Below are 21154 nucleotides of genomic sequence, written 5' to 3' on the forward strand. Positions count from 1 at the left end.
CGGCGCATTCCGCCTGTGCAGCCGTGGGGAAACCGGCCGTGTCAAACGAGACACGTCTGACCGTGAACAGAAACCGAGAGCACAGGAGGGATGAGAGGGATGGAGTCTGGCAGGACATGTCACATCCAGAGGCATGCAGGGACCAGGGACACGGTGACACCCCCAGCAGCAACACCAGGACTGCCTGGATCGGGAAACAAGAGCCACCACCCAAGCCGAGGCCACCTGGGTGGGTGACAGCCACGAGAGGGGAGTCACTGTCCCAGAGAAGCCCCCCTGCCACACCACGGCGCAGCCCTGGGGACACATGGCTGCCCCCGTCCTTTTATTGTAACTGCGATAAATATACCCCAGCCGAGGGCCTGCTACCCCGCCGAGCCAAGCCCGGCACCAACACCCCGCAAATAGAGATATTTATATAAAATAACACCACAAAAAGAGCCATTGAATCCCCGGGGGTGAGCGCAGGGGGAGCACCAGCCCAGTCCTCCACCCCCAGCACTGAGCGGGGTTGCAAAGCCAAGCGAGCGCAGGGACCGTGGGGTGTGCGGGACCCTCCCTCCTGCTCCCAATCTTTGTTCATCCAGTTCTGGCATGTGCACGGATCCGGCTGCTCCAGAGCCATCCGGCTCCCGCTGCCCACGGCGAGGGGCCGGGCAGCACCGGGGGATGTGCCCGGGGCCGGTGCTGCTCCCCCGGGAGTGGGGGGGTCGCAGCCGCCCCCTCCCCTCGGCAGCCGCCCTCCTTTCCAGCGAGCCCCTCAGAGGTTGTCAGAGCCGGCGGCGGGATTGGTGTAGGTGAAGGTGCCGGCCCTCTTGGTGCTGCTGCCGGCCACCTTGGGGGGAGGAAAGGTGAGGGGGTGTCAGGACAGGGCTGAGCCCCCAGCCCAGGATAGCAGAGGAAGCTCTGCACCCTCTCCACGGCCACTACAGGCAACCAAAAATTGCATCCTGCCATCGTGGTGGGCTGCTGCCCCCAGCCATGGGCACTGTGGGCACTCCAGGCCCCCACGGACACCCCGAGCCCCCCCGCGCGCAGGAGGAGCCGCGGTGGCCGTGTTCCCGCAAGATAAGCCGGCCCGGCGAGTGCGAAGGTAAATATTTACCCAGGCCCCTGGTATTTGCACAGGGTGAGCTGCTCGAAGGGAGCCAGAGCAGCTGGACACGGCCCCCGCCCACAGCCCCGCGTGGGGGGAGCGCTCCTTGGGGAGCCCTTTGCGCCTCCAGGCAGCTCCTGGCGCCACACCCGCAGCTCCAGTTTCGGAGCTGCTGGTGCGGGATGTGGGGTGCTGGCTATGGGAATCGTGTCCTCAGCCCCCCAGCAGCCCTGCAGTGCCCCAGCTCCGCTCCCCACCCATGGCAGAGGATGCTGTGACAGCAGGAGACCTGAGGGGCCGGCTGGGACACAGCTGAGCAGGAGAAGGGGCAGGGTGGGGAGGCAGCGAGCCCCCTGAGCCGGTGGGGCGGGGCGCAGGGAGCGGCTGCCCAAGGTCGCTGGGAGCTCCCCAGAGCCAGGCCGGGTCTGCCCGCGCCGGCCGCACTCCCGCTCCAGCCAGGCGTGAATGTTACGCTCACCTCCTGGCAAGGCTGGTGTGGGACGAGCTCCCGGACACCTGTCCCTGCCCTGCCATCCCCGTTAGCCATTAACCCAGAATGCGGGGATGCAGCCCTGCTCTCTGCCCCCGCAGCAGCCGGGACCCCGGGTACGGGGCTCTCGCTCTCACCTGGCTGTAGGGGTTGGGTTTGCTGTTGGGGGGTGCGTAGCGCCCGTGGCTCTGGTACTGGAGGTATTCAGCCATGGGGTGGTAGGAATCTTTCTGGCTGAGCAGGTCCAGCTTCCCTTGGCTTTTCCGGCGGCACGTGCAGGTGCTCTTAGGGAGAGAGAAGGGGTTGGGGCCTGGCCAGTGTGGGGACAGGGACAGGGCACCAACCAGCAGAATGCAGGTGAGGACTGGGATGGGGATGGGGTCTCACCATCAGGAGGAGACAGGTGAACATGCTGAACAGCAGCAGGATGCTGACCAGGACCAACAGAGCAATGGCCCAGTCCGGGACCACGGGTGCTGGAGCCGGGGACATCACCTCTGTGGAGCCTGCAAGGGACAGAGCTGGGACAGAACCCTGAGAGACCCCTGGGACAGGACAGCAGGGGCTGAGCCCTCCTGTGTGGGATCTGCTTGCTCTTCCCACAGGCACCAGGAATGTGCATTGGCTCCGCCTGCTGCAAGCCCCAAGTCCATCACAGCACCAAGTAGGGCCCCTTGCCTCAGCCAGGACAGGGCAATGTTTATAGAGCCATCCCAGCTTCCCCCAGGCTCCATTCCCGCTCCCTCCCCAGCCTGGAGCCTCCTCTCACTCTGGATGCTGTCCAGCTGCAGGCCCATGATGAAGCCATTCTGGTCCAGGCTCTTCCTCAGGCGCTGCTCAGCGGCGTCGGGAGTGACGGCATCGCTTCCATTCCCAAACACGAGGGTGGACTGGACCTCCACCGAGCCTTGGCTGCACGGGAGGAGGCATCAGCACCTGGATTGTCCCTCGAGGGGCTACATACCAGGGGGATACACTGTGATACACCAGCCCTGCTGGCGCTGTGCTGCTCACCTGTACCGCAGCTCGCTGCACCCGGTGTAGGTCTGCGTGCCCATGCAGCCCGCGCAGCCGAAGACGTGTTCGAACTGGAAGGAAGCATTGAGGTCATGGCCACCTCCCCACCCCCCTTTCCTGTCCCCACGCAGAACTGGCCGGGCGGCTGGAGCTGCTGGCAGAACAGATGCTCGGGGCGCTTCCATGGAAAGCCCCAAGGGGAGGTGGCTCCTTCCCAGCACGGCCCAGGGGCAGGACTGGGACTCACCATGGTCAGGACAGTGCGGCTCAGGCTCCTGTAGTCCTCGGATGCTGGGTCATGCAGGCTCTCGTTGAAGCTCTTGTTGATGATGCGGAAGGACAGCGGGACACGGAGGAGCAGCTGGACGGCAGCGGGCAGCTGGCCTGTGGTTTTGCTGGGGTTGGGAACGCTCCTGGTGGGGGTCTGCCTGGGAGCCATGCCACCCTCAGATGTTATTCTGGTGGGAAAGATCTGAGCACTGGTGCTCCCATTGCCTTTGGTGCTGGAGCTGCTGCCATCCACGGTGGCGGGAGCGGCAGAGCTGCCGTTGGTGCCAAAGTGGGGGGCCCAGCTGCTGCTGTTTGAGGTGGCATTGACATGGGAGGTGGCTGGGCTGCTGAGGACAGGCACCACAGTGCTGTTGGACATGGAGTGGTTGCTGAACTGGAAGTTCGTGGTGTTTGTGCCAGGGAACATGGTAGCATCTGTGATTTTGGGGAATATATTTGGAGACAAGGTGGTGGTCGTCGTTTCCGTGGTCATCTCCACAGTGGTCGTTTCGGTGGTTTCCATCTCCATGGTCGTCTCGGTGGTCATGGCACGTGTACCTGGAGGGAACCCCAGGAGTCAGTGGCTGCAGCCCACTAAGGGGAGGTTTTACCCAAAACAGCTCCTCAGCCAGTCACTGTGGGAAGCACCACGACCCCCAGGAGCCAACAGCCAGAGGCTCCGTCTGCCCACGAGGCTAACGAGGCCTTCGGCAACCCCCCACGATCGGGACTGGTGCTGGGCACTTGTGGCACCACCAAAGGTCCAGGTGGTGCTGTCTGGGCACTGACACCAGCGCTGTGCCCAGCCCTGCAGCCCCCTCCGTCCTGGGGTGTCCCTGCCGTGCTGCCACCCAGTACAGCTCCCCTTGCTGTGGGTGACAGGCTGGGGTGTCCCCGCACCCCCCGGAGCTGCCTGGCCTGGCTGGGGGCCAGCACAGGCAGCTCCCGGGCAGGTTCCCAGAGGGTGCTGCAGGAGCCGGCAGCACTGGAGGAGAGCCCGGGGTCCGGGTGCTCACCGGGACACACCTGCATTCCAGCCTGCGAGCCCCGGGCACAGCCTGCTCCGGCTGGTCCCGGCACAGCCCAGCCCTTGGCCGAGCCCTTCGGACACAGCAGAGGGGCCGCAGTCTGAGCCCCCAGTACCGACTTTCCTGGGCTCAACCAGCCCCGGCTCGCTGCATCCCGGAGGCAGACCAGGAGAGGCAACAATGTCCCTGCTGCCAGGGTGCCACTGGCTCCGGTATCCCCCAGTCCCCACTTTCAAAGGGACCCCGCTCCACTCCCCCTGCCTCGGTACCTCCCCCCCTGCCCGGCTCCCTGCCCGGCTCCCTCTGGCTCGAGGTGCCGCCGGCCCCAGCCCCTCACCTGTGCCCAGCAGCAGCAGCAGAAAGACAGGGAACGCCATGGGGCTCGTCCGGGGGTCCCGGCGCCTCGTGGGGCCCGGCGATGGCTGCTTTCCCGTTAGCCGGTGGCACACGCTGCAACCCAGGGATCCGGAACTGGCAGCTCGACAGCGGCCGGAGCTTTATAGAGCACCTGGGGCAGGTGGGGAGGCCCCACCCCGCCGCCGGCTCCAGGGAGGGGGGGTCGCTCTGCCCCACTTGGCACAGGGGTGCCACCGCGCCGGTGGGGCCCCCGCAGCATCACCCCCCCCGGCTGGGTCTGTCGCGCTTCCCTGGGTCGGGGGGACACCGCTGGCAGCGTCCCCGTGCCGTGGGCGGACCCAGCCTCGGGTGGGGGCACAGGACGGGACAGTAGCCGGGCATCCTGGGGCAGGGGCGGGAGCAGCATCTGCCTGGCTCCGTGGGCTGAGCCACGGGCCCCAGGGCCTGGTGGGGGGCACGGAGGGGGGGCACAAGGGGGACACGGAGCGCCCCAGCCCCTCGTGTAGGGGGGCCTCATCCCCTGGGCTCAGCCCAGGGTTAATCATTACCGGCTGGTCATCGCCTCACCCTACACTCAAATAAACACCGGTGACCCCCCCGAAATGCTTACGCAGGTACAGCCCAGGGCCCCACGGCATCCCAGTACGTCCCAGTAACCTCCCTCCAGGTCCCGGGGCCCCCCCCAGCAGGCACAAACCCCCATCCCCACTCAGGACACGGGTGATGCTGGGCGCCAATGCCCCACCCCTGAGGTAACGGCACCGCCCGTGCCTGGGTGCAGGTGACACGTGCTCCTGGCACGGACAGGCATCAAAAGCTACTCTGGTCCCTCTCTGCCCCTGCCCTGCAGAGAGCCCTGATTCCTGGGAGAGCCCCAATCTCTCAGGAGGGTGCTGATTCCCGTGAGGGTCCCAGTTCCTGGGGAGGTCTCCGTCAGGACCTCCATGCTTGGCTCCTGCCCAGCCTCGTGTGAAGCTGAAGTGCCACCCCAGTCAGGCCAAGAGTTCTGAGGTGGTGCTGAGAAGGGGAGCAGAGAGGGGGGACCCTCCGTGCCACAGTGACAAGAGGGCAAGGGATGGATGGCCCAGCTTTCAGAGCAGGTGGAATGGGAACCAGCAGCACTCTGCTCCCCCCACGGCCGCCACAGCCTTGGCAAGCCAGGCCATGTCCAGGCAGGTGCAGGCAGCAGCTCTGAGCAAACATGCCCTTCCCGAAAGGCCTCAACATGGGGATGGCTCCCCCCATGCAGTGATGCTGACCCCTGCTGCCCTCTGCTCCAGCCCCAACCCCCAGCCCCGCTCAGCACTGGGGGCTTTCCCCTGAACCTCCCCATCCCCCCCAAAGCAGGGGGTTGGGGGCTGAAGTTTTCCTCCTGCAGACACCCACAGAGGGCACAACGTGTGGGGGGCTGAGGGGCAGGGGGGGGTCCCAGCAACTGCTCTCTCGTGGCAATCGCCTCACCCGCCAGCTCTGGGAGTGGGGGCCATTAGCCCACCCTGTCCATGCCCAGTGGGTCCCAGGCACCCACCACCGGTGGGTCCTATGTCCCCATCCCTGCTGTGCCCGATGGTTCTCATGTGTCCAGTGAGTCCCATGTGTCCACCCCATCCATGTCCAGTGGGTCCTGTGTGTCCACTGCCACCGCACCCCGTGGGTTCCATGTGTCCACCTTGTGTCCGGTGGGACCTGCGTGTCCACCCCCATCATGCTCAATGAGTCCCATATGCCCACCCTGTGTGCATCTCGTGGGTCCCATCTGCCCGACCCCACCATGTCCAGTGGATTCTGTGTGCCCACGCCCACCATGTCCGGTGGGTCCCATGTGTCCACCCTGTTCATGCCTAGTGGATCCGCTGTGTCCAGCTTGTCCTTGTCCAGTGGGCCCCATACACCCATGCCCACCATGTCCAGTGGGTCCCATATGTCCACCCTGTCCATGCCCGGGGGATCCTGTGTGTACACCCCTACTGTGCCCGGTGAGTTCCTTTTGTCCACCCTGTCCAGTGGATCCCCTGTGTCCGGCCTATCCATGTCCAGTGTGTTCCATGTGTCCGGCCTGTCCATGCCCGGTGCATCCCCTGTGTCCGGCCTGCCCATGCCCGGTGCATCCCCTGTGTCCGGCCTGTCCGTGGCCGGTGCATCCCCTGTGTGCGGCCTGTCCGTGCCCGGTGCATCCCCTGTGTCCGGCCTGTCCGTGCCCGGTGCATGCCCTGTGTCCGGCCTGCCCATGCCCGGTGCATCCCCTGTGTTCAGCCTGTCCGTGCCCGGTGCATCCCCTGTGTCCGGCCTGTCCGTGTCCGGTGCATCCCCTGTGTCCGGCCTGCCCGTGCCCGGTGCATCCCCTGTGTGCGGCCTGTCCGTGCCCGATGCATCCCCTGTGTCCGGCCTGTCCGTGCCCGGTGCATCCCCTGTGTTCAGCCTGTCCGTGGCCGGTGCATCCCCTGTGTCCGGCCTGTCCGTGCCCGGTGCATCCCCTGTGTGCGGCCTGTCCGTGCCCGGTGCATCCCCTGTGTTCAGCCTGTCCGTGGCCGGTGCATCCCCTGTGTCCGGCCTGCCCATGCCCGGTGCATCCCCTGTGTCCGGCCTGTCCGTGCCCGGTGCATCCCCTGTGTCCGGCCTGCCCATGCCCGGTGCATCCCCTGTGTCCGGCCTGCCCGTGCCCGGTGCATCCCCTGTGTGCGGCCTGTCCGTGCCCGGTGCATCCCCTGTGTCCGGCGTGTCCATGCCCGGTGCATCCCCTGTGTCCGGCCTGCCCATGCCCGGTGCATCCCCTGTGTCCGGCCTGTCCGTGTCCGGCGGGTCCGGACTCGCCCCGTTCCCCTCCCGGCTCGGGCCGGTGGCCCTGAAGCTGCGGCGCCCCCTGGCGGGCACGGCCCCACACGACGCTCGCACCGCGCACCGGCACCGCCGGACGGGACCGGGACAAGAACCGGGACCGGAACCGCGACAAGAACCGGGACCGAAACCGCGACAGGAGCGAGACCGGAATGGGGAGAGGGACTGGAGTGAGACCGGAGCGGGAGGTGGAAGGGGACCGCTACTGGAGCGAGACCGGGAGTGAGACCGGGACTAGGACTGGAGCCAGAGCCGAGCGGGAGCGGAACCGCTGCTGGAAAGAGAGCGGGAGCGGAATCGGGAGTCGGCTGGAGTAATGCAGAGCGGGAGTGAGACCGATACTGGAGCGAGACCGGAGCGGGAACGGGACTAGAGCGAAACTGGAGCGGGAGAGGGACTAGGAGAGGGAGCAGGAGATGGAGCAGAAGAGGAGCGGGACCGCAGCAGGAATGGAATCGGGAACGGTACTGGACCGGGACCGGAGAGGGAGCAGGAGAAGGACCGGAAAAGGAAAGGGACCCGCGGTCTCCCCTCGCAGCTCGGGGACGCGGGACGAGGCGCTCAGTACCAAGCGGTGATTTCACCTGTCCGGTACCCCCGGGGAGGGCCGGCTGCGCTCCCGCCGCGGCCCCGGGCCGGGAACGAGCACAGGCACCGGCCCCGGTCCCGGCCCCAACACCGGAGGGCAGTCCCGCGTTGCCCTTTTAAGAGGGGCCCGGTGCCGCCGCGCCCATTGTCGCCGCCGCCGCCGCGGGGCGGGGGGGCCGGGCCGGTGCCGGGGCCGCGCGCTCCGGGGCGGGCGGGGTGGGGGGGGTGGGGGCACATTCCGCCGCGTTGCCGGGACAGCCGTCGCCGTGGCGACCGGTCCCTGCCGCCGAGCCGCGGTGAGCGCCGCGCAGTTCCCACGGAGCGGCCCGGGCGGCGGCGGCGGCGGCTCCGCTCCCTCCGGGGCGGCGGGAGGGCCGGGATGCGGTGCAGTGTTGTGCTCTCGCCCACCAATATTGCACTCGTCCCGGCCTCCCGCCGCCGCGGGCTGCGCCGGTGGGACCGGCCGGGCACTGACCCAACCCCGCGACCACCGGGAGGACGGCGCGGGACGGAGCCGAGAGCACGGGGGTGGGGGGGACCCACAGCCCTCTCGGGCCAGCGGGAACTCCCAGGGACCGGGCGCGCAGGCTAGAAAACACTCAAAACTTTATGGCCAGGCGTGGGGCAAGGACCGGAGCGCCCGGGGCAGGCGTGGGGGGAGCCCCGGCACTGCGGGGCCCCGGTACTGGCAGTGCAAAGTCCGCGGGGGGCCGGGAACGGGGCCCGGCCGGGAGGAGCGGCGGGGCCCGGTGCGCCCCCGGGTGCCGCTGGCGGCGGGGGCCCGGAGCGCCACCGGTGCCGCTGGCGGGGGAGGCCCGTGCCGGGCGCGGTCACTCGCGTCCCTCCAGCAGGAACCGGCGGAAGGGCTCGAAGTCGGCAGGGATCGTGTCTGTGGGGAGCAGCGCGGGGGGCGTCAGGAGCCCGCGGGGGAAGCAAGCCCCGCTAAAGCCCCCGGCCCAGGACTGAGCCCCGCCGCAGGGGCGAGGGAAGGGATGCTCGGCCGGCCGCCGGGCCGGTGCGGGAGTCCCGGGGACCCTGCTCACCGTTGCAGCGGTACTGCAGGTTGGACCAGATGATGTTCTCCTGGGAGAAGCAGAAGACCCCCAGACGGCCCCCGCGCATCGTGGTGTCAATGATCACGCCGGAGTCGGCCACCAGCTGCGGGCCCTCGTACAGACGGACCCTGCGGGGGGGAACGGGGCCCGACCGGTCAGCGGGACCTCACCGGGACCCCGCCGGGGCCAGCCCCGGGATTCCACCGGGACCCCGCCGGTATCCGACCGGGGCAAACATCGGGATCCCACTGAGACGCCATCGGGGCCAGCACCTGGACCCCACTGGAACCCCTCCACGACCGACACCGGGCCCCGAGTATCCCGACCCGGGGACGGTGGCACCGGGCTGGAGCTGGGGCATCCTGCGGGGGGCTGGGCCGGGGGGTACCGGATCGGCTGGATCCCCGGGCCGGGGCCCCCCGCCGTGGCCGGGCTGAAGCCCCCCGCGCCGCCCCCGGCCCGGCCCCGCCGCCTTTGTCGGGCGCTTTGCATGTGAAAGGCGCCGGCGGGGTCGCCATGGCGACGGGACAATGGCCCCGGGGGCCCGGGGGGCGGAGGGCCCGGCGGCGGAGCTCCCCCGCCGCGGCCGCCCCGGCGGGAGCCTTAAAGGAGAAACGCGGCTGCGGCCCCACCGGGAAGAACCCCTCCCCACGGCCGACATCCCCCCACTGCGGTGGTCTCACGGGGCTGGATGCTCCCCCACGGCCGCTATCCCCACACTGGGGTGGTCCCACAGGGCTGGATCCCCCCCGTGGCCGGCATCCCCTCGCTAGGGTGGTCCCAGGGGGCACAATGCCTCCTCATGGACACCATCCTACCCCTGGGGTGGTTCCGCAGGGCAGGACCCCTACTCATGGTTATCATCATCTTCACCGGGGCGGGTTCACACTAGGGTTGGTTTCTCACCAATGACCAGCATCCCCCCCCACTGGTGTGGTCCCACTGGGGCTGAACCCCATCCTGCACCGTGGTGAGAGCAGCCCCCACCCCAGCAGCCCCCGTGCCCCCCCCGCTTACCTGATGTAGCCCACCTGGGGCCTGTGTGCCAGCTGCCAGCGGTAGGATGTCTTGTCCCTCCAGCCGACGTTCCGGGGGTCCTTCCAGAGCAGGCGGACGTGGTCGGGCGTGTGGCCCGTGTGCCACAGCGCATTGCGCAGGTGCTCCCCAGGGCCCGTCGAGGACTTCACCGCCTGTGGGTGCGTGAGGGTTTCAGGGGGGACCTGAACAGGGGGGTCCTGACCCGGCCCACGGGTGGGGCCACCACCCACCTTGAGCTGCAGCCCTGGCTCGGCCACAGCACGGAAGGGGGTGGCCTGCCAGTACGTCTGCTCCGTCTGCTTCCACATCACCACGTAGAAGCTGGCACTGTCCTGGTAGCTGAAGATGAAGCCGGCGTAGTCATCATCGGTGATGGTGTTGACATGGAAGGTGCCCTCAAAGTCCACGCCGTTGAAGGCTGTGTAACCTACAGGCAGGAAACGCTGCGGGGAGCCCTCTCTCCCCACGGAACTCCCAGCCCACCCACCCTTCACCCCTCTGTGGGGCAAAGAACCAGCCCTCACTCCTCAGCACTGGGGGGTGGGAGCAGGGGGGGCTGCCCCCAGAGTCTGTGGGTGGGTGAACATATCTTACCCACAGCCAAACCCGGGTCACTGTTCATGGTCTGCACGATCTCCATGCCCTGTGGGGGACAGCTGGGTGAGGGGCACCCCAGAACCCCTGGGGACCTCCCAGTCCCCTCAACTTCCACCCTGCAGCGCAGCCCCCAGAAACACGGGGCACAGCACCCACACCTGGTTGAGGACAACCCAGTTGGGGTCAATCTGGGCGTCCCCCTCGGGGTCCAGGATGACAGTCTGGTAGGCGCGGAAGTCGGTCAGTGTCACCTCGGCGCTCTCGGGGCACACGTCCAGCTGGTCCACCACCGTGTCATTGTCGAAGTCCTCCTCACAGACATCACCCACGCCGTTCCCTGGGGACACGTGCCCAGTCAGGGCTGGGCTGAGCCCACGCAGGTCTGCCTCCCCCTGCCCATCCCGTGCTCACCATCCGAGTCTTTCTGGTTGGGATTGGGAATGAGACGGCAGTTGTCTGGGCCAGGTGCCACATAATCCGGGATGCCATCGTTGTCATCGTCATTGTCGCAGTCATCCCCCAGCCCATCGTTGTCCGAGTCCAGCTGGGAGCTGTTGGGGATCTCGGCACAGTTGTCCTTGGTGTCCTGATGCCCATCCCCATCACTGGGAGCAAGAACAAGGTCAGAGCAATGCCAAAATCAGGGATCTGGCACCACACCCCAGCTCCCTGAAGACCCCATTGTCCCTCCCTGAACCGGGAGCCCAGTTCTGCCCTCAGGGACACAATGGGGAGGTCACCCCACTGCAGTGCTGTCCACACCTGTCCTCGTTGGTGTCACAGATGTCTCCTACCAGGTCACTGTCCATATCTGTCTGGAGGAGAGCGGAGCCCTAATTCAGTGGACATCCCAGGGCGAGGAGAAGGACCCCCTGCTCCCCACTGGGCCAGACCCCACTCATCCCAGGCCCCCTGGCCCAGCCTGGCCCCAGCCATACCTGAGTGGGGTTGCTCATTTCAGGGCAACTGTCACAGGCATCCCCAACACCGTCCTCATCCCGATCAGTCTGCAGAGGGTTGGGCACCTTGGGACAGTTATCCAGCATGTTGGGTATCCCTGCAAGGATAGCACTGGGTGGATACCCTTCCCCACCCCTGCGGGACAGCCCCCCTGGCACAGCCAGGTCGACCCAACAGCTGCTCACCGTCCCCATCAATGTCATTATCACAAGCATCCCCCTCGCCATTGCTGTCTGTGTCCCGCTGGTCATTGTTGGGCACATTGGGGCAGTTGTCACAGGCGTCTCCAAAGGAGTCCGTGTCCGAGTTCTGTTGGTCCTTGTTGGGGAAGAGCCGGCAGTTGTCCTGCGGAGAAGAGGACAGGGATGTTGTCGCTGCGGTGGCAGGCAGACGAGAGGCCACAGTCCCACAGTGGTGAGGGCAGAAGGACGTCTCCAGCACTCTGAGACCATTCCCAAGCCACCAGCCTGCTGCTCCCCAGGAGAGGCATCTTGAGGGACTCAGAACTGAGCCAAAAGGAGAAGCCCTCCTAGAGCCACTGGCATGGCCACCCGCCCAGCACAGCCACCTCCACATTCTTGACACCATCACCATCAGCGTCGTCATCGCATTGGTCCCCGATGCCGTCGTTGTCAGCATCCTCCTGCCCAGAATTGGGCGTCAGGCGGCAGTTGTCCTGCAGGCACAGCCAGCATTAGGAACGGGGAGGAGACGAGGTCTGGAGCACAGCCCTGCTGTGGACCCTGTACCCTGCACCCCGTGCCCCCCTTCCAGGAGCCCACCTGCTTGCAGTGCTTGTTGTTGTCAATGCAGGGCAGGGGCTCGTCTGGGTACCCATCCAGGTCTGTGTCTTGCCCACACACGTTGCCGTTGCCAGCCCAGCCCACGTTGCACTGAATAAAGACGAGATCAGGGGCTGAAAAGGGCTCTGGCAGGACCAATGGTGCCATGCTGCAGTCCCTACACCCTCCTCCTGTCCCTGTCCCCTGCTCACCGCACAGGAGATCTCCCCGTTCCTCTCGAACAGGCAGAAGCCGTTAATGTCACAGGGGTTGGAGGTGGGAGTGCTGCAGGACTTGTGCGGGACGCAGCCGGATGTTTGGTTCCCCACAAAGCCCAACTTGCAGGGCCCGCACTTGTAGGAGCCCTGGGGGAGAGAGGGCAGGTGTGGGATGAGGAGAGCTGAGCGGCCTTGGGAGCCAGGGAGGCAGCGGGACAGCGCTGCTCACCAGCGTGTTGGTGCAGATGGAGTTGGGGTCGCAGCCCCCATTGTTCCCATCGTTGCATTCATCGATATCCGTGCAAACCTGTGAGCAGTGGGGGAGAAACGTTCACCTGGGACCTTTCCCCGTGGGTGGCTGTGCCCATTCCTGCCCCCAGGAAGCTGTCCTACTCCACAGGCACTGCATCCTCTGCCCTGTCCTGCACTCCGGAGATCCCACGGGGGCCTGGCCGAGTCCCGTGGCACTGCACTCACCTGCTTGCTGGCCCTGGCATAATCCACCCCCACGCCAGAGACGGTGTTGCCTCGATAGCCGCGGGGACAGGGCTCGCAGCGGAACCCAGGGGCTGTGTTGATGCACTTGGAGCCAGGGAAGCAGGGGTTGGCATGGGCACACTGCAACAACGGGAGAGAGACAGGCTTCATCCTCGGGCACAGCATCCCGCATCTCGGTGGGGTCTTGCTGAGAAGAAGCGTCCTCTGCAGGCACAGCCCTGGCACTGCCAGGGCTGCTGATCCCCCCCAGACCGTGCCCACCTCCTCGATGTCGACGCAGTGCGTGCCGTTGCCCTCCAGCCCCGGTGGGCAGGGCCCGCAGCGGTACCCGGGGTACTCGTATGTCTCCATGCAGTCCACGCCACTGAAGCAGGGATTGGGGTTGCAGCGGGACCGCTGCTCGTGGAAGCCTGAGGAGAGGAGAGGCAGGTGAGGGCTGAAACAAGGTGGCCCTTAGGCCCCCGAGGCGGGAGCAGAGCCCTTGCCAGCACTCACCGCAGACCTGGCACTCCATGATGGTGTTGCGGATCAGAGACATCTCCTTCACCTGCAAGGCAGCAGAGCACGGAGCATCAGGAGGGTGCTGGCACCGTGCTCTAGGGAAATCCAGCCCAGGGAGTGCCAGTAACCTCCCCAGTCCCACCTGGTCCCTAATGTCTTCCCGCAGCTCGCTCAGGACCCGGTTGAAGAGGGTCAGCTGCGTGACCAGTGCCTTGGTCTGCTCACCTGCCAGCAGCAGAAAGGACAAGATCAATCCCAGGACGGACACGGCCTCCCAGGGCTGTGGGCCAGGACTGCTCTGCCCATTGGCACTGAGCTGGGAGGATGAGGCACCCAACAGCCCATCCTTCTCCCTGGTTCACGCAGGGCCCCTTTTCCTGTAGCACACCCCACACCCTCTGATCCCACATGGGGCACTGGGACAGGCTGTGGAGGCATCTCTGCCTCCATGGAGCCCCAAATGCCTCACACCAGGGGACGAGGGAAGCAGAGCAGGGACTCACCCAGGATGGAGGCCAGCACGCTCGTCACTGCAAGGAGAGAGATGAGACATTACCAAACGCTGCTGTCACACCCCAGCAGAGTCACCTCACACAGTCACTCCTGGTCAGCACACGTGCAGCACTGGAACTCCCACCTGTGTGGGGACACTGGGCCAGGAGGGGCCAGAACATCCCTCTGTGCTGTTGCCCCCACCTCCCTGTGCCACGGCCCACACAGGTGACCCCGTAAGCCCCCCAAGCCATTACCTGCACTGTGAATGGACTCATCTCCTTGGAAAGGGCACTCGCTCAAGGCCCCCACACGGCTCATGGACCCTCCCAGGATCAGCTTCATCGACTCTACGAACCCCTGATGTGCGTGGGGAGATGCAGTCAGCATGGGGGGCTCTGCCCATCCCCCCGGGTGCAGTGGCTGAGGTCTCAATCCCCCTGGCACTCACCTGCATCCTCTGGTAGGCCTTCATCCCTGTGCGCACCTCGATGGACTCCACCTCGGCCAGGGGGATCTCAGACAGCTCAGGCAGCCCCACGCTGGAGTCCATCTGCTTGCAGTCGACGTAGAGCTCCACGCTCAGCGTGTCCCTCCGCAGCCCGCTCAGGCGCACGATGACAGAGTGGCTCTGCCCGTCCGCCAGCTGCGCGTGCTGCAGGTTGACTGAGTGCACCTTGTTGTCCTCCCGCAGGTACCGCACCAGGACTGCGGAGGAGCAGGAAGGGGCCGTCAGCTCCCCCACAGCACTGGCGGCACCCTGGCACCAGCGTGTGCCCATTGCTCTTCCCTGCAGGAACTCAGTCCCGTTTGTCTCAGAGCGCCACGGCAAGAGCAGGGCCAGTCCATCCCCACACGGAGGGCACCCACCTTTGTTGATCTTCCCCACGACAGAGACCTCCAGCCATCGGGTGTTGTCCTTCTTGGAGTAGAGGCCAAAGAGGGTCCCCCCTTGCTTGGGGGGCAGGCGGAAGGTGGAGAGGAGGTACACGTCGTTGACAGTCAGAAGCTCCATGCGGATCTTGTGGGCCACGCTGGCCATCTGCCGTGCCTCGCTCACCAGCAGCAGGTCGATGACTGCGGGAGACGAGCACCGGGGTCGCCTCTGCACCGGCAGCCGCAGCTTCGGCCGGTGACTACGGCGATGCCCGGTGCGGTCAGAGCGGGGATGGGGTGGGGGTGTCCCTGGACCGCCGGGCTCGGGGGGGACCAGGGAAGCCCCGGGGGCTCCGGGGCCGCCCCCGCGCGGTGGCGCTCCAGGACCGGCAGCGCCTCCGAGACGGACCCGCGGAGCCCCCGCACCGGCGAGACCGGCGGAGTCCCGGCCCGGAGCCCGCCCCGCTCTGGGGCTTCCCCGCATCCCGCTCCGCAGAGCCCCCCGCGGGCCAGCCCCAACGAGGGGCCGCCGGACCGGGAGATCCCGGAGGAACGGTCGGGCCTCCGGTACCGGCCCGGGGCGCTCAGTGGGGAGCGCGGACAACTCGGTCCCGCTGCCGCACGGGTGCCCGCCTGTTCCGTGCAGCCGCACCGGGCAGACCGAGAGGGGCTCCGGCGCCAGGGTCAGCCCCCGCCGCGGCACTCCCCCGCGGCCCCGAGCCAGCATCGGAACCGGCGGCCACCCCGCGCCTCGGGAATGAACGTTCCTGCGTCCCCGCTGCCCGCAGCTTCCCCGGGGCGAGCAGAGCCGCTGTCAGCGGCCGTGGGACGGGGTCTGCCGCCGCCGACCCCCGACTGTCGCCCGTCCCGCCGCCCCTTCGGGGCCGCCCCACCGCCGCCCCGAGCCCCTCCGGTACCTTGCAGCCCCGGACGCGCCGCGGCGGCGGCGCCCAGCAGGAACAGCGCCAGGAGCGCGGGGCCCCCCGGTGCCCCCATGATGCCGCCGGTGCCGCCGGTGCGGAGCGGAGCGCGGCGGGGCGGGGTGGCGCACGGGGGAGGGGCCGGCGGGGCCGGCGAGGAGGAAACAAAGAGCCGTCAATCACCGGGCGCATCCCGGGGACACCGGCGAGCCACCGGCTGCGGCCCCAGCCCCGGAGGAGGGCACCGTGCCGGCGCCGCGCACTGGGCCCGGGGCTGCGGAGACCCCCCGGCACTGCCCGCCCCGGGGCAGCCCCCGCTCACAGCGCCGGTTCACCGGGAGGTCAGGCGGGCGGGCTGGGGCCGCCCCAGCAGCGCCAGAGCATCCCGGCCCGGGAGAGCGGAACCGGCTGCGGGGCCGCTTGTACCGGGGTGCCTCACGCCGCGGAGCCCCCCGGGCCGGCAGAGCCCCGGGGCCGGTCCGTACCGCCGGGGGATGCTCGGGCCGCCGAGCCGCTCCCGCGGAGCTCCGGCCAAGGCGGGCGGGCGGCCCGCCGCGCTGCAGCCGTGTTTACAGCTGTTTCCCCCGGTGCCATAACAACGGGCCGAGCCCGGCCCCGGGGCCGCCCCAGCCCCGCGCCCCAGGTCCGGCTCCACGCCAGCGGCCCCGCGTAACGGAGGGGTGCGGGCGGTGGAGGGGGCTGTTCCCGAGCCGCGCACGGGGCGTTTTTTCTCCGCCGCTGCCAGCGGGCTCCCGGCCCGGCTGCTGTCCATGGAGACGTGCGGAGGGGGGTGCGGGGCTGAGCGGTGCGGGACCGAGCAGGGTGAGCAGTGAGGAGCTGAGCCGAGCCGTGCGGGGCAGTGTGGGGCATTGCGGGGAGATGCGGGGCACAGCAGGACTGAGCAGTGTGGAGCTGAGCTGAGCTGTGCGGGGCAGTGCAGAGACATGCGGGACACAGCAGGGCTGTGCGATACGGTGCGGGACCGAACAGGGTGAGAGGTAGGGAGCTGAACTGAGCGGTGCGGGGCCATGCAGGGCACAGCGGGGCTGTGCGGGGCCAAGCAGAGTGAGCGGTGCGGGGCTCTGCGGACCGGGCCCCAAGGACCCTGCAGACACCACCATCGCCGTCCCCAGACTCTGCTCGGCTCCGCTCCATCGCGGAGCCGTCGCTCGGTGCCGCCGGTGCCGCCCCGCGGCGGGGGCGGGCGGGGCCGCCCGTCCGGTTCCGGGTCGGCGGAAGATGGCGGCGCCCATGGAGCTGTTCTGCTGGGCCGGGGGCTGGGGGCTGCCCTCGGTGGATCCCGACTGCCTGGCTGTGCTGGTGAGCGCCGGGGCCGGGCCGGGGCCGGGCCGGGGGTCCCGCGGGCAGACCCCCGCTCTATCCCTCCCTCCGTCCCTCCTTCCCGCAGACCTACGCGCGGTTCACGGGGGCGCCGCTGAAAGTGCACCGGGTCACCAGCCCCTGGAGGAGCCCCTCCGGTAAGGGCCCCGCCGAGGATACCGGCACCACCGGGACCCCCGCCCCATCGCAGCGCCGTGATCCCGTTGCCCCCACTCCGCACCACTGCGCCCTCCGCACGTTACACACCCCCCATCCCATCACAGCCTCCCGCCCCATCTCATCCCTCATGTGGCCCCCACACCACTGGACCCCGTGCCCTATTGCACCCTCTTATCCCATTGCACTCCTCTTGCCCTATGGCCTCTCGCCCCCCCCATTGCACCATCCCACCCCATCACACCACCTGTCCCATCACTATCCTCCATCCTATTGCACCCTCTACCCCATCACACCCCCCACCCCATTGCATCCCTCATGTCCTGTGCCCCCTCACCTGCACCCCCCCACCCTCTCGTCTTATTGCACCCCCTTGTCCTGTGTCCTCCCCGCCACTGCATTCCCCTGTACCCTGTCACACCCCCATCATCCCATCACAACCCCCTTGTCCTATTGCACCCTCATGCCCCATCACACCCCCATCCCATCACTATCCTCCATCCTGTTGCACCCTCATGCCCCATCACACCCCCATCCCATCACTATCCTCCATCCTGTTGCACCCTCATGCCCCATCACACCCCCTGCCCCATTGCACCCCCTCATCCCATTGTGACTCGTGTCCCATTGAACGCCCTCATCACAGCCCCCACCTCACTGCACCCCCCTTTTTTCTGTGGCCCCCCACATCACTGCACCCTTTTTCCCCGTTGCTCCCCCTGTCCCATCACCTCCCCACTGCACCCCCCTCATCCCAGCACATTCCCCATTTCCCATCACAGAGTTTCTATGCCCTCCCCTGCACCACTCTGTCCCCCACCTCAGCTCACACCCCTGTCACTGCCTGCGCCTCTGCCTCGTGCCCCTCATCCAGGCATGGGGGTCCATCCCCCATTCCAGCCCCCTGCACCCCTCACCCGCTCAGGGTGCCCCCGGGCACAGCGACTGCAGCCCCCACTCCCCCTGCCCGCAGGGCACCTGCCCGCGCTGAGGACACGGGACGAGGGCACCATCTCCAAAGCACAGCATATCATAACACACCTCAGGAAACAGGTACGGGCTGGGCTTGGGGCACCCCCTGCCCCGGGCTGGGGGGTACTGGAGCCCCTCAGGGAGGAGGGGACTTTGTTGTGTCACCCACGGGTGGGATTTGGTGCGTCCCGTGGGATCCAACCATGGCGTTTGCTGCGCAGAAGTACAACGCTGACTACGACCTGTCGGCCACACAGAGTGCGGACGCACTGGCCTTCGTGTCCCTGCTGGAGGAGAAGCTGCTGCCAGTACTGGTGAGGCTCGGGGGGGCTGCAGGGAAGGGGGGCTTGCCGAGGATGGGCTCTGCTCCCTGGAGCTGTGCTGGTGGGCTCGGGTGTGTGCCCACCTGCCAGCAGAGCCAGCGAGCGCTGCCAGCAGCAACATCCCGGGAGCCTGGCATGGCAAAGATCAGGGTACGGGGGTGGCAGCAGTGGGTTGTGCAGCCCGGGCTGGGGTCTGCCCTTCACCCCAATGCTCCTGCAGCCCCTTGTGGTCTCCAGGGTGGCTGTGCCAGGCAGGGGCTCTGGTGTGCCAGCAGCTCTGGCTGCAGCCCCGCCATGGCCGGGCTGTGGGTTGTTCTCCACCACAGATCCACACCTTCTGGGTGGACGCAAAGAACTACGTGGAGCACACGCGGAAGTGGTACGCGGAAACCATCCCCTTCCCCCTCAACTTCTTCCTGCCCAACGCCATGCACAAGCGGCAGCTGGAGCGGCTGCAGCTGTTGTGGGGGGATGACTACATGGAGGATGAGGAGAAGCTGGAGAAGGAGGTGAGGAGGGATGAGGTCTGGGCACAGTGGGTCCTCGGCGGTGTCCAGGGGAATCCATGTGAGGCCAAAATCCCAAACTGGGGTCTGGGGTTCCCTCTCCTCCTCCCCTGAGCACTGTGGCTGTACTTGGCAGGTGACAATCCTCTGTCCTTCTCCTGCAGCTCTATCGGGAAGCTCGGGAATGCCTGACACTCCTCTCCCAGCGCCTCGGCTCCCAGAAGTTTTTCTTTGGAGACTCGTAGGTGGCCAGAGGGGGAGAGGGGAAGGGGCCTGAGAGCCCCCTGCACCCCAGCAGGGCTGAACCCCCGTGGTCTGCAGGGGAGCTGCAGCCCCTCTGCATTGCTCTGGGGGTGGAACAGGCTTGCAGGGGACAGGGCACCCTCCCAAGGAGCAGGAGCCACGTGCCGTCCCCTGGAGTGCTGGGGCTGGGGGTGGCTGGTGGGTCTGGGTGGCTTTGGGTGGGGACAGTGGCCCAGGCACGGCTCTCTGTGCCCCAGGCCGGCCTCCCTCGACGCCTTGGTCTTCAGCCGCCTGGCGCCGCTCCTGAAGGCGAAGCTGCCCAACGGGAAACTGCAGCAGCACCTGAAGTCCCTGCAGAACCTGTGCAACTACTGCACCTCCATCCTCAGCCTCTACTTCCCCTGGGACGGAGGTGAGAGCCGTCCCCCACCTCACCCTGCGGGCTTGGGGTGACCTGTTCCCCCAGGTGCGTCCCCAGCTGGCGCCCAGTCTCAGGGTGACCCTTCCCACCCACATCCCTGCTCTGCCCCTCCAGGTGACCCCCTGACTGGTGCCCCTCGGTCTGCGGGCACAGATGGCAGTGAAGCAGAGGAGGACCCCCACAAATGGCGCAACCAGCTGCTGTCGGTGCTGGTGGGGCTGGCAGCCATGCTGGGCTACGCCTTCCTGAGCGGCATCGTCTCCATCCAGCGCGGCAGCGTGGGGCCAGCCGGCCGGCAGCCCATCACCCTGGAGGAGGAAGAGGAGGAGGAGGAGTGAGGACGAGCTGTGTGACTGTTCCTCCCCAGCCCCTGGAACTGACTGTTTTTACACTGGGAGCCTGGCAGCATCGCTCCCCGCTCTGTGTCCCACCAGGAAGCACAGCCCCCTCCGTGGGAGCATCCCTGCCATGCCAATAAACCTCCCTCTCTCCACCTGCACCCTCTCATACTCCCAGCGTGCTTGAGGCCCTTCCCAGTTTCCCCAGTTGCCCAGGCTGGAGTGTTGCAGCAGGCACCAGTGTGTCCTGCCTGCGGCTCTGCCCCTCGCTCCAGCCCTGGGTCTTGCTGAGGACTGGGCAGAGGAGGGAACCTAAAAGCATCTGTGGCATCTCAGCAGTGTCCCCTGCCCCTTCTCCAACAGCTGTGGGACTGAGCCCCACATCTCTCTTGCATCGTTCCACTGTGGCATCCCTCCGGGCAGCGCAGGCAGCAGTTCTGTGGGGCTGGCACCTCCCCTCCACGCTGCTGCCAGCCCGGCTGCCCCGAGAGCGGCAGCACAGCCAGCACACAAAACCGGAGCCAAGGGCAGCCGGGGCTGCTCGTCAGGACACGTCCCCAGCCCAGGAGCACTCCCCGCTGCCAGCGGGACGCCCTGAGCCCCGCTCCAGCAGCCGGGATCCCTCCAGCACTGACATCTGTTTGCATTCCACCGCGCCTGCCAGCGCCGGGGAGCTCCCGCAGCTGGCACAGCTGGGAGCGCATCGCGTGGGCTGCGAGCGGGGTCGGGGGTGGCCACCTGGGCTCCTTCTGCCCCCGCGGTCCCCTGGGCCACCCGGCGCGGGGCTGGTGCCGGTGTTGGCCGCGCTGCCGTTCCCGCTGGCCGCTGCCGGTTTACGAGTGCGCGGATGGAAAGGCGGCGTGGGGCCAGGCCGGCACACAGCCCTCGCTTGTTTGGCCGCCGGCTGCCGCCGCCACCGGCATCCCAGCCCTGCTGCTGCGGTGGCCGAATGTCCCCAGGCTGAGCTCCTGGACACGCGCCCCACGTGCCCCCCACCCGGGCGCAATGGCCGGAGGCTCCCACACTGCGCCGGAGCAGAGCCGTGGTGCTGGGCCAGCTGCAGAGCCTCCTCCATACTGGCCCAGTTCAAGGGGCCCCAGTGGGAGGGGGATGACTCAGTGCAGCCCCCCCCCAGCACGCTCCCCTCTAACGTCACTCAGGAAGTATGTGCCCCACGCTCCCGGTTCCCATTAGCTGGATGGGCTGATGGCTGCTCCGGCAGGAGAAACCACAGCC

General features: G+C 67.6%; 3 protein-coding genes across 4 annotated transcripts; 1 reads left to right on the plus strand and 2 right to left on the minus strand.

The window, feature by feature from the left end:
* Positions 1 to 91: 91 nt before the first annotated feature.
* On the minus strand, positions 92 to 4352 carry MUC1 (mucin 1, cell surface associated). Its single transcript, XM_032093790.1, has 7 exons — positions 4239 to 4352; positions 2851 to 3431; positions 2601 to 2674; positions 2356 to 2498; positions 1974 to 2092; positions 1724 to 1870; positions 92 to 835 (listed from the first exon to the last, which is right to left on the minus strand). Exons 1-7 carry the CDS (start codon positions 4276 to 4278, stop codon positions 761 to 763), a joined length of 1179 nt encoding a protein of 392 aa, XP_031949681.1. The 5' UTR covers positions 4279 to 4352; the 3' UTR covers positions 92 to 760.
* A 3918-nt stretch (positions 4353 to 8270) lies between these two features.
* On the minus strand, positions 8271 to 15748 carry THBS3 (thrombospondin 3). The gene is made up of 23 exons (XM_032093771.1): positions 15616 to 15748; positions 14693 to 14899; positions 14274 to 14530; positions 14080 to 14182; positions 13834 to 13860; positions 13473 to 13555; positions 13325 to 13376; positions 13091 to 13239; positions 12809 to 12949; positions 12561 to 12638; positions 12326 to 12478; positions 12114 to 12224; positions 11900 to 12007; positions 11517 to 11676; positions 11310 to 11428; positions 11134 to 11186; positions 10783 to 10976; positions 10530 to 10708; positions 10369 to 10417; positions 10005 to 10201; positions 9754 to 9926; positions 8725 to 8864; positions 8271 to 8570 (listed from the first exon to the last, which is right to left on the minus strand). The coding sequence occupies exons 1-23, from the start codon at positions 15692 to 15694 to the stop codon at positions 8512 to 8514; spliced, it is 2871 nt and encodes a 956-aa protein (XP_031949662.1). The 5' UTR covers positions 15695 to 15748; the 3' UTR covers positions 8271 to 8511.
* A 493-nt stretch (positions 15749 to 16241) lies between these two features.
* On the plus strand, positions 16242 to 20079 carry MTX1 (metaxin 1). 2 transcript variants are annotated; one of them, XM_032093792.1, is made up of 8 exons: positions 16821 to 16938; positions 17027 to 17096; positions 18089 to 18168; positions 18309 to 18401; positions 18737 to 18919; positions 19081 to 19157; positions 19417 to 19571; positions 19695 to 20079. In XM_032093792.1, the coding sequence occupies exons 1-8, from the start codon at positions 16858 to 16860 to the stop codon at positions 19916 to 19918; spliced, it is 963 nt and encodes a 320-aa protein (XP_031949683.1). In that variant the 5' UTR covers positions 16821 to 16857; the 3' UTR covers positions 19919 to 20079. The 2 variants fall into 2 exon arrangements, with proteins under 2 accessions (XP_031949682.1, XP_031949683.1); XM_032093791.1 differs by lacking the exon at positions 17027 to 17096 and having other exon boundaries at positions 16242 to 16938.
* Positions 20080 to 21154: the final 1075 nt, after the last annotated feature.

This window comes from Corvus moneduloides, chromosome 29 (genome assembly GCF_009650955.1).
Source record: "Corvus moneduloides isolate bCorMon1 chromosome 29, bCorMon1.pri, whole genome shotgun sequence".
In the NCBI taxonomy this organism is placed as follows: Eukaryota; Metazoa; Chordata; class Aves; order Passeriformes; family Corvidae; genus Corvus; species Corvus moneduloides.

Bases quoted from the DNA above. Each gene is read 5' to 3' on its own strand.
- MUC1 (XM_032093790.1), bottom strand. From the start codon at position 4,278: ATGGCGTTCCCTGTCTTTCTGCTGCTGCTGCTGGGCACAG. The intron at 1,871-1,973 runs GTGAGACCCCAT...TCTCTCCCTAAG, and splicing joins TCACCTGTCTCCTCCTGATG to AGCACCTGCACGTGCCGCCG. The intron at 836-1,723 runs GTGAGAGCGAGA...CCTCCCCCCAAG, and splicing joins AACCCAACCCCTACAGCCAG to GTGGCCGGCAGCAGCACCAA.
- THBS3 (XM_032093771.1), bottom strand. From the start codon at position 15,694: ATGGGGGCACCGGGGGGCCCCGCGCTCCTGGCGCTGTTCCTGCTGGGC. The intron at 13,861-14,079 runs GTAATGGCTTGG...CTCTCCTTGCAG, and splicing joins TGAGTCCATTCACAGTGCAG to TGACGAGCGTGCTGGCCTCC. The intron at 11,429-11,516 runs GTGAGCAGCTGT...CTATCCTTGCAG, and splicing joins TAATGACATTGATGGGGACG to GGATACCCAACATGCTGGAT.
- MTX1 (XM_032093791.1), top strand. From the start codon at position 16,647: ATGCAGGGCACAGCGGGGCTGTGCGGGGCCAAGCAGAGTGAGCGGTGC. The intron at 19,158-19,416 runs GTAGGTGGCCAG...TCTGTGCCCCAG, and splicing joins AAGTTTTTCTTTGGAGACTC to GCCGGCCTCCCTCGACGCCT. The intron at 19,572-19,694 runs GTGAGAGCCGTC...CTGCCCCTCCAG, and splicing joins CTACTTCCCCTGGGACGGAG to GTGACCCCCTGACTGGTGCC.